The 11791-nt window shown below is 34.8% G+C and overlaps 1 protein-coding gene across 1 annotated transcript; it reads right to left on the bottom strand.

The window, feature by feature from the left end:
• Window positions 1–8467: 8467 nt before the first annotated feature.
• LOC134250003 (uncharacterized) lies at window positions 8468–8878 on the bottom strand. Its single transcript, XM_062732342.1, has one exon. It carries the CDS (start codon window positions 8876–8878, stop codon window positions 8468–8470), a length of 411 nt encoding a protein of 136 aa, XP_062588326.1.
• Window positions 8879–11791: the final 2913 nt, after the last annotated feature.

The following is an 11791-nucleotide window of genomic DNA, read 5'->3' as shown; positions in this document are numbered from 1 at the left end:
CATACCTGCTGCGTGAGTCTGTTATTGTTGTCATGGAGAGCTCGAGGCGCGCACCACGTGACGCTTGCCGTCACTAATGGAGAAGAAAATTATGCTGATATTGGAATATTTGTTTTCCAGATACCGTTAAAGCAGACTGGAGGAGTTGACGCTCATTAAATGAAAAATCTACATCTAACAGACTTGGTTTTGTCGTATCTAATATAAACACGAACCCATTGCACTTTGGTACAGCTAGTCTGTGAAACAACTATCAACCATGCATGTGACTTCCGTTAACAGCTATTTTAAGTAATATTCCACATATTTTAATGTCATTTTCATATCTATGATTTGATAATATCCTCCCTCAGAAGACACGTACATCCATGATTCGAAAACTTGATTTAGTTTAAAGACAAAAATTGTTTCATAGGATCAGTTTTAAAACTGGATAAAGATGACAAAATCAAAAGAACAAATTGAATTGAACTCATCCAAATCCAGTTTATTTGAGTGTGCGCGTGTGTGTTGTTGTGTTTGAACCCCAAATCACACTGTTCATTAAAGGAATCGGTAAAAATTTTCGTTAAATCTTAATTTTCTCACTATATAGTCGCAATAAAGTTTAGCTGAAACCTTGCTACCTTTAAAAATTTACAGAATCAATATTGCCTCTTGCTTTGACCAAATTATATCTTTTCCTTCAACAAAATAATAAATTTTGAAAAAATTTTAAGACTTTTAAAATCTTGAATTGATTTTTTTTTACATTAATTAAAAGAAATATTACTCTAAAAGGATTTGATTTGTAATGTCAACATGAAAAAGTGCTTTATCTTGAATTTAGTATTTCCTTAAAGATAGACATTTCCAATAATTGGTATATTTCTTATAAAGCATTTATATTGAACTGCTTTTCAGCATCGTTTTGTTTAGTATGCTTTGGTTTCTTATCAATACGGATCTTCGCTGCTTAGTAGATATGAATTTCCAGATTTCAATTACTAAACATAAAGAGCCTTATTGCGCTTAAGATGAAGAGAAATTTCTATTTCATAATACCCATTGCCCTCTATCAATGCCTTACATGGGAAAAAGGTTTTTATGTAGACTTCAAGGCGCCCTTTATACCATAAGTAGATATGTGAATATAAAACAAAATCGAATCATTTTGATAGATCAACAATGGGTTTATTTTGTACGGCGGAGATTTATCAGGAAGAAGAATCATTTCTAATGTAGATATCGCGTGATTTCCTCCGCCGATGCGTTTCAAACCTTGGATGTTTAATTTCACTTTTATTCTATTACCTCCACTGTTAATCCGACTCGTCATAGAATTGAAACAAATGATTCTCTCTGATGCCTTCCGGGGTTCCCAGTCGTATCAAAAGATTGAATTTATTGGATTCAGAATTTATTTAAATCGGGTGAATCGTACTTATGTATAGAGGTTTCAATCTCCTTGTCTAGATAATTTAATATCAGTGAAATGTTTGGCTTTCATCATTCCTAAATAACTTTAATAATGCAATATGGCCACCCCGTTTTCCTATTTTACAGTTCTCATGGAATCTACTTTTCTTTCTGGACAAAAATAAAGGAAAGCTATTGAATACAATTTCATTTTCTTTTGAATAAAACATTTTCAAAATGTACTTGATTTACTTAGTTGTTTTCTAGATACTTATAAATGAAAGCAAATTGAATGTGAAATTCTTTTAAGAAAACATTTAAAATTAAAAGCTCGATTTACTTTATTACTTTGTTACAATCCCAGAATGTTTTAAAAATGATCACCTTCTTGACCATGGGTTTGTTTGTTTGTTTGTTGTTTAATGTCCCTTTTGAGAATATTTCACTTATATTTATACGGTCTCTAAGGACCGACTGGAGCAAGGTACATGTAACTGTCTTCTAACTTAGCTCTTTTTTATCTGAAGAATGTCAGCTCACTAATACATGTTCATTGTCTTTTTACAAGGAATGCATTTTAACATCCATGCAGTAAATGTTCTACCAAGTCTCTTTCTTTGCTCCTCAAAATACGTATATTAACAGCAGTGAAGGAGAAACTTCAAGACTACTGTAAATCAGATGTGGATCCTAGGCATTTAAAACAAGGACCGTTTAGAAAATTTGAAACTACAAACTCTTACCAAAACCGATACATCAAAACGTGGGACTATTCATTATCAACTCTATATACTACCATTCCCACGATAAATTAGTCCAGGCTTTGACATCTCCCCTTCGGAAACCCTCGGTCGATCTCGCGAGACCGACACCGTAGGTTTCCAACGATGTTGACATCTTTGACAGCCGCTATTTTAAATAAAAATGCAGCTCGTAAATTTCCCTTTTTATTAGTCATTTCCTAAATAATTTTGAAAAAATATTCATTTGATTGTACAAAGAAGTACTTGGGATTTATGTAAAAATATGCTTGAATTTCTGTTGAAGATATCTATGTAGTTTCTTTGCCCTCTGTAATATAAACAGGCCTATTTTTTGTATTCTTGTGTGCAGAATATATTCAAAGACACATGTGAAAAGAAAACACTCGCTGTTGTCTTCAACTCAACATGTAGATACTAGTATATCAACGACGCATTATCAATTAACAATATGACGTATTATCAAAACAATATTTTCATCATATGTCAACACGATATATCCCAATGATCTTAAAATAAAAAATACCACGGAGTCTGAAACATTTCATATTTGGATATTTTGCTAGTAAAGGGCGTTGGTAATCTTACAACAATGCTTTTAATTAAAACAAACGTGATGGCTACTATTTTTCTCTCTTTAAATACTACTAGTACTCTTCTTTGTGCAGTATTATTATTATCATTTGCATAAGTAGTTAATGAGTTGATAAAACATAATAATGGAGATAACGAATAGTATTCAAAATCTAAAGTCCATAAAACAAAACAAAATAGGAGCAGAGCAAACACAGACCTCCAAAACATCAGAGGTAGGATCAGGTTCCATGGAGTTGTGAGCATCCCCTGCCGACCGGTCACATCCGCCGTGTGCTTCTTGTCATGATCGGGAAATAAGGGAAAAATTCGTCGTCAATTCAGTGTATAAATAATGGACTAAAATTATCATGAAACAAATTTAAATTGTATTTGCTGACAAGGTCATTGTATCGACCATGGAACTTACGAATTGATGACTTTAAACTAGACTGCCGATATTCTGATTTCATACTCAAGATTATATTCTACCTACGTCTAGGAACATTTTTATAAAGAGACTAGCTAGGGATAAACCAATGGATGAATCTAGGATATCAACTATCTCGATGTCAACATTTCGCAAATTCTATGGTCAATGAAATATCATTGTCATCAAGTATATACAATATATCATAAAGTCGAATGCTGGCTGACTATGACAAGTAGCACCATGGCGAATGTGATCGGCTGTCAGTGGATGCTCACTCCTCCATAGCCCCTCATCCTTTCTCTGGTGGTCTGCTCCTGATTTGAATTGTTTAATTAGACTTCTACTGTTCGTTATTTCTTTTCTCTTTGTTTTTAAGCCTCAATTTCTTTATTTCCAATCAATCAATCAATCAATCAATCAATCAATCAATCAATCAATCAATCAATCGATCAATCAATCAATCATTCTTTTTGCAGGTAACATCCTTGATCATAAAGTGGCGTAGTTGTTGTTCTGATTTAGTCTAATAGTCCAATTTATAAAATAAAAAAGAAAATGAGAAATTGAATTTTTTAACCTCCTGAGGTAAAAATCTCTATAAAAGTATATTTTAGTTGCATTATGTTCGCATACGTTTTGCTTTCTTTACTATTTTATATGAAAGTTTATGGCTCTTTTTTACCATTTGTATTACAATGTTCCATTTGTATATTATAATTTTCAATTTGTTTTGAATAATTTTTCATTCGAATGGTATACTTTTTTTATATATAATTTTCCTACTTGTATGGTTTTACTTTTCATGTATTTATTGCATCTTTTCCATCTAGAAAATTATAGAATTCAAAAGGGAAAATGAAGATTAAACTACAGAAATGGAAATAATAAAAGGAAATTATGTAAACAAATAGAAATAACAGAATTAGAGTTTAAATTGTTTATTATTTAATTTTTTAATTATTTTTATTTATTTTAATACAAATCTGAAAATGATACAATGCAAATGGAATATTAAAAATTCAAAGTATATACATGTTAATACTGAATACAGCAAGGAAAAAAAATACGATAAAAATGGGTAAAAAAAACATGCAATACAAATGGAAAATATTGAGTAGTGTAATTTTTACATTCCATCATATTCCTTTGAATAAATGATACAATGTTTTAGAATCAATTTGTTTTATTAAATAGACCAGAAAAAAGAAAATATCGAAGTATGTCTAGCTTCAGTATTTAGGCATTAGCCAAAATAACGTTTGTCTTACATTATGCTTCTCAGTAAATTCTTATGTACAATGTTAGTAAATATTAAAAAGTCCGCCGTCCTGGCAACAGGTGCCCGCGGTGTTACCTGTATGCTATGTAAAATAAATTCATCACGTCCCCATAACCTGCTACACCCTTATTAATCTGATTTAGAGGGACCAGCGTCAGCCAGGTAAACACTACAAGTTTCCCTTTTAGTTGATTAATTTTTGGCTACGGACGCAGAGAATCATTATAAACAGATAGGGAGAACGTTTAAATGCTAGTCGCACAACATCGCTTTGTTGAGATTGGTATTTCATATGTCAGTTTTTGCTTTGAAGTCACAAATTGTGACATGCTTGAAATGCACGACATCCCAGACAATTAATTATGTGTCAAAGTTGATAGGAAAAATAATGCAAGGCAGTGAATTTTATTGTAAATTATTATTTGAAGTAAAGTTTTAAAAATGGCCGCCGTGTACGTTTCTTATTGTTGATACTGGTGACCTTGATGAATTTGGCGCAGGTGAGCAGACGACAAATTGTCTGATGTGACGTCATATGAGTGACAAGTATACACAACTTTGACATGTTTAATCAGCAAATAAAAAAATAAATAAATCTAAGTGAAAATTGGTTGACACTTCTGTATTGCGCGTCAAAATTTGGTGATAACAAAACTGAAATGAGATAACGCGAGACAACACGAGATTAGACTCCAGGGTGCATGGTACGTAATCCATAGGAGAACCTAAGTCCCACGAACGTTTGTTCTAGTGTAGCTATAAGTGGTCAGTAGACAGACCCTAATCTAAGCGGTTATCAATAAATATGACAGATTTGATTGGAGGCCAAACAAAAGCGGCAAGTAATCATCAAGCACATCCGCACGTTCTGGCATGGAAACAAGAAGCACGCCCTGCAATGGAAACAAAGTGGCGTGTTCGTGTATAGGATTTGCATTCCATACAGGGGGATTATCGTCCAATATAAACATTCAAATGACAGAGATTGTTTGATTAAAATCATCTCCTCTGTGTGTATTATCTCAGTCTTCATACATAGACATAGATATACTTAGTAATACTACTATAGTGCATAGTGGTAGATGTTTGTCGGTCATGTCAGAGTTTTGTTTTTTGAAGTCTCGATACAGAATGGTACCTATGACTTCCGGGGAAGTATAACTCTGGTCCATCCGGTCGGCTCTCTGTTCCAGGTGTTTAATCCTATTCATTCGCGATGAGGAGTTTCCGAACTGCCTCGTTTTCATCATTTTTCCGTTGTCGCCCAACATGAGTAGGTACGTGTCGCTTCTTTCAGATTGAATTCAACAAACGTTTTAGTGATCTTTGCCACAAAGAAGAAATCTAAATCCCTTAACACAACACTTATAATTTTGTAAATTAAAATGATCACAACCTTGAGCCGGCGTTTTTTGAGAAAAAATGATATTGGTTATGTTACTAAACTTATCCTAAAAGTGATAGCCATGGTTAAATTATCAAGTTTAACTTTAAGCACGTTAAATGAGGGAGCCTTTAAAGCCTGAAATTCCCAATTCCTTAAATGGGGAATATCTATTAACACATTTACTGAATACAAAAAATCTCTTGTTTGCAAGGTTTCAAAACGTGTTCTTGTTATGTTGCAGCTTTTTTTTGGCAACATGTGTTTCCACTAATTGGAGATGGGCGATTTTCATAAATACAATCTATCTTGAAGTAAAAGTAGCCTGAATTAGACGCTGAATGTTTACGTAACTCTGGCAGGAAGTGACGCGATAATGGCGGAGTTGGTACAATTAGAATATCACATTAAATATTTGTGACCTAGCTTGGCCTCAGCCAGGGCTACTGTTTATCTTATATGTCTTCGGTGGCGTGGCAATTCTTCCATGATATAAGCTTATGTAATAGGTTTGCAATCTTGGTGGCCCTTTGTGTGAAAAAAAGACGAATAGAACCCCAGGTGGTTTCAAATAGAAACGTTTTTTAACGTTATCAAAATTCAAAACTTCTTGTTGGTCCAATCACTTGAGACCAAAGTGTGAGTATGATTTAACCAGACTTACAGACTGGCTCGCTTTTCTGAGAGAATTTTGGCTAGATTGACGACCAGAGAGCAATCCATTTAAAAAAGTATATATTCATTGGGCACAAAAAGTGAGCTGTCTTCGTATGTTTAAAGATATCCCCTCCTCAGCCAGGAAGGACTTGACTTAATGATTCTAATGTATTCTTATTGTTTTCTATTGTAGTCTTATCTGTGCTGATGTTTCTCTCACCGGTATTATTTTCTCCTGCATTTGTGCCTGAGTATATGATAGGAGTACGAGTTAGGTCATTCGCGAAGTCTAGCTCATGATGGATAAAGAGATAACGATCAGTTACAATATCAAAGTCCATAAAACAATAGAAAATAGTAGAGAGCAAACACGGACCTCCAAAACATCAGAGGTGGGATCAGGTACCATGGAGGAGTGCGCATCCCCTGCCGACCGGTCACACCCGCCGTGTGCTCTTTGTCATGATCGGAAAATAACGGAACATCCGTCGTCAATTCAGTGTATAAATAATGGATTAACAATTAGTATGAAAAACGTCAGTCAGCATTCGACTCAATGATAAATTGTATTTGCTGACATGGTCATTGTATCGACCATGAAACTTACGAATTAAATGATGACTTTAAACGAGACTGCTGTTATTCTTGTTTCATCAATATTTGTTTGTCAATAATTTACCTCGTTTTAGAAATTGTTCATACGTACGTAGAGCATACTCTTGCGTATCGAATCAACTGAGATATATAAATTCCGTATGCAGGTGATGAAGGTATATTGCTGCATAAGTAAGGGAAGTTGACGATAGAAAAGTTAAAGTCATCACGTTTATCATAGAGGTTGGTTGTAAAATTACCATTGATATCTTTCTCAAGTAAAATATCCAAGTATGAAACAGATGTGTCAGACTCTGTGGTATCTTTTATCTCAAGCTCACCAGGATACTAGTATATCGTACCGACATAGGAATAGAAATTACCCTTGTTAATTGACAATACATCGTCTATATATCTAAACATCGAGTTTAAGGCCACAGCAAATGTTTTCTACTTTTCACGCATAAGATTTTTCACAAAGTTTGCTTCATCTAAATACAAAAATAGATCTGCTAATAACGGAGCGCAATTGGTACCCATGGGAATCCCAATAGATTGTTGGAAGACCTGGTCTCCAAAAACCACATAGATATTGTCAAACAGAAACTCGAGCATCTTTTGATGTCAACTTCAGAGTACTTGTGTGTGCAATCAGAATGTGTTTTACCAAAATAATTTTCAAATGACCAATGACCAGGTAAGTAAATTTACGAGTTCCATTTTTATTGAAAAAGCAGCTGTTAATGATATCAAAAAGTCTGGATTTTAATTTATCGTGGGGAATGGTTGTGTATAAAGTTGAAAAGTCGTACGTTTTTACACTCCTAGCTGTTGATTTTGGTAAACTCTTGTGATTTTAAATTGTCCAAAAGTTCTTTGGAATTTTTTAGTATCCACATCTGATTCACACCACTTCTTGAATATATTGTTGCACAGTACATTTGAAGTTTTTCCTTCACCACTCTCAATGTCTGAATGAGGAGTAAAGAAAAAGGCTTGGTTGAACATTTACTGGAACCCGCAATGTATCTTTGTTTGTTAGGATTCTTATGAAGTTTTGGGATCCAATATATATATTTGGTAGTTCAAATTCATTTTGATTCTTCGGGATTTTAAAAATATTCAAAACTGACATATGATTTTGAAGAATTTCTTCTTTAGAAAGGGAACTATGAGTAACTGTGACCATAGTGTCCACTGTTATCCATTTCTCCTATTGTCTGTGGAGGATTTCATTATCCAGTCTATTGCAAGAAAAAACAGAAATGGTGACAGTAGACATCCCTGACAAAATCCTGTTTTTGCCTCGAATGGCTGTGTCACTCGTCGATCCTCCATGTATGACCCTGTATGTCAGGTGTTCATAAGAGTTGCAGATGAAATTTATATCAGTTAACAATGGAATCTTCTGCGGCATGATGTTCATAAGAGTTGCGGATGATACCGGTATTTACCAATTTGCCATTATGTCGCAGAAGCTTCCATATTATCTTCCTGTCAATGCTGTCAAAGGCTTTCTCATAATCTATGAAGCCTACATAAAGGGAAGAATTCCATTCAGCACATTGTTCGATGATAATGCGTAACGTTGCTATCTGGGCCGTACAAGAACTAATTTTACGAAAACCAGCTTGTTGGTCACGTAGCTTATCATCCACTTCTTTCATTCTGTTCAGTATGATCCAATTAAATACCTTCCCTGAAACATCCAACAGTGTTATTCCCCTATAGTTGGAACAATCGTTGGGGTCTCCTATTTTTTGGACGTTTAATGAAATATCCTTCTTTCCACCTCTCATATTAAAAAAAAAAGCGGGATGAGTATGTGTATGAGTAGGGTTAGGGTATGAGTATGAGTACATGAATGTCCGCTGGGTTGTCAAAATCAGCTTTAAGTGCCTCGGCTGTTTCATCTCCTCATTTAATGCTACTTTTATTTCCTCCTTAGTTGTGGTGAACCCCAGTCTATGTCTAGGTTTCGTCTGCTGGTGTAATTCTTGGAGGGTTAGATGAAACTGGCCTATTCAACAATTTTTAAAAAGAAGAAAACATTTAGATTTATCAACGACGTATTGTCAATTAACAATGATAATTTCCATTCCTAAGTCGATAGGATATATCCTGGTGAGCATGAGATAAAAGACACAGAATCTGACACATCTGTTTCGTATTTGGATATTTTACTTGAAAAAGACATTAATGGTAATCTAACAACCAAGATCCATGATAAATGCGATGGCTTTAACTTTTCTATCGTCAACTTCCCTTAATTATGCAGCAATATACCTTCATCACCTACATACAGAGTTTATATCTCAGTTGATTCGATACCAAGAGCATGCTCTACGTACATATGAACAATTTCTAAAACGAGGTAAATTATTGACAAACAAGTTGATGAAACAAGAATAACAGCAGTCTCGTTTAAAATGATCATTTCGTAAGTTCTATTGTCGATACAATGACCATGTCAGCAAATACAATTTATCATTGAGTCAAATGTTGACTGACGTTTTTCATATTAATTGTTAGTTCATTATTTATACACTGAGTTGACGACGGATTTTTTCCGTTATTTCACGATCATGACAAGGAGCACACGGCGGGTGTGAACGGTAAGCAGGGGATGCTCACTACTCCATGGCACCTGATCCCACTCTGATGTTTTGGAGGTCCGTGATTGCTCCGCTCCTATTTTGTATTGTTCTATGGACTTTTGATCTTATATGCTGTTTGTTATCTCCATATGTTTCATCTTTCCATCTCCTTCTTTGTTCTTCTTCCCCTTCTAGTTGTTTCCCTGTTTTGTCTTCCACTAGCCTCTCTTGTTTACTTCGCTTCCCAGCTAGCTTCTTGGTGATGTCATACAGGTCTTTCATGTTTTCCTGCTTTTGCAGCTTGTTCTGCTTTAGTTGCTAGTTCCTCGATGTACCTTCTTTTGTCAGCTTGAATACCTTGTTTTGTTCTCTTGTTGGCCTCAGCATACTCTTTTTGGGCTTTTGCTTTTTCAGCTCTTGTTCTGCTTGAATTGACCACAGCCTTCTTATCCTTCCTCTCCTCTACTTTCCTAATTGTGTCATTTGTGATCCACTCTTTATATTGGTACTTTTTTACTCCTAGTATTTCATGGCAGCTTGTTGTGATGGTCTCTTAAAATTATCCCTTTCTAATGATCTTCAACTGTTGTTAGTTCACCTATTTCCTGTAGGGCTTGGTATTTGTTTCCAACCGAATCTTATAATCCTGTAAGATTTGGATATCCTGGAGAAGCCTGGTGTTATATCTAATTCTCTGAGAGTTTCCTTCTGTTTTCATTTTCTTAAGCTGCAGTTTGATGCTGCCTGTGAGTAGATGGTGGTCTAAGGCTACATCTGTTGCTCGTTTGACCCTGTTAGCCTGCAAAGGTTTTCTAAACTTTTTATTGAAACATATATGGTCTATCTGATTTTCAGTTATCTGGTCTGGTGATACCCAGGTGGCTTTATGGATTCTTTGGTGCTGGAATAAAGTGCCACCAATAACTAGTTTGTTGAATGCACAAACGTTTACTAATCTTTCACCATTTCAGTTCATTTGACCCAGTCCATGTTGTCCCATGATCTCACTATATCCGATGTTATCATTTCCAATTTTTGCATTAGGTTTCCCATCATGATGGTAACATCTCTTTCTCTAAAGGTCCTGTGTAATAGGCACCTTTCAGCCGATCACACCAGAGTAAAAAAAAGACTAGTTATGAAATGTCACCTCACTCGATCACACCCGAGTAAAAGCGATTATTGATGAGGTGTCACCTCACTCGATCACAGCCGAATAAGAACGAATTTAAATGAGATATATCATCTAAACAGGGCCATACTTTGGTTTTTGCACTTTTTACTTTAGGAATGTTTTCGAACCTATAACCCCCTACAGCTCCGGCTTGTATTTTTTTTTTAGTTTTCTTAGAACTAGTTGACACCTTTAGGACATTAGAAAGTGTATGATATCAATTCATTGAATAGGTACATTTTTGTAGGAGATAGTATTTTCAAAATTGTTTACATTTGATATGTTGATGATTTGAATGTGTCAATTTATTTATATATTACATTATATTCTGATAATAAAATGATGACTCAATCAAGTATTGATGAATGACGAGCTCAGTTTTAACAAAGTACTTCATGTTAAATCCATTTTGTGGCAAGGGACTAAAAGCACATTTAGGACATTTATGAAATATCGCTGTCAAAACGATATCTGTATCAACTTGCAGGAGAGCGGATCTCAAAGCAGATACATTTGCTTTAAACCCTTTCACATAATTATCAGCTTCGTATGAGGGGTGGATCTCAAAACAGGTACGTTATGTATATTATTTAAAGCCTTGCTGTGTTATTAGAGTCACCCCGTGTACTTCTGTTGAGATCGTTCCCTCCTTCATCATAACATGTATGTAATTACACCTAACTCTGCCCTGATACATCGGTATGATGTGTATCCATCCCACGGTCCCCTTCTCTCTTTTATTAAAAAAATATTGTAAGTTAAACAGGGACATATTAATTTTTAAAGAAAAAGTTGATGGCTTATGTCTGGGTACTGAGACTCCTGGTCTGATTCCACGGGTATTAAGAAGGGAACATTGTCTAGGAAAGGATAATATTAAACAACTCTATGATGTAACAGACGGAGATATTTTAATAAAGCAAAGACTGAAGAGTTTAATA

This window comes from Saccostrea cucullata, unplaced genomic scaffold (assembly GCF_032062105.1).
Source record: "Saccostrea cucullata isolate Sc308-1 unplaced genomic scaffold, CSIRO_AGI_Scuc_v1 ctg16653, whole genome shotgun sequence".
In the NCBI taxonomy this organism is placed as follows: Eukaryota; Metazoa; Mollusca; class Bivalvia; order Ostreida; family Ostreidae; genus Saccostrea; species Saccostrea cuccullata.
Note: the sequence above shows the minus strand (reverse complement) of the source record. Positions and strands in the feature narration are given on the sequence as shown.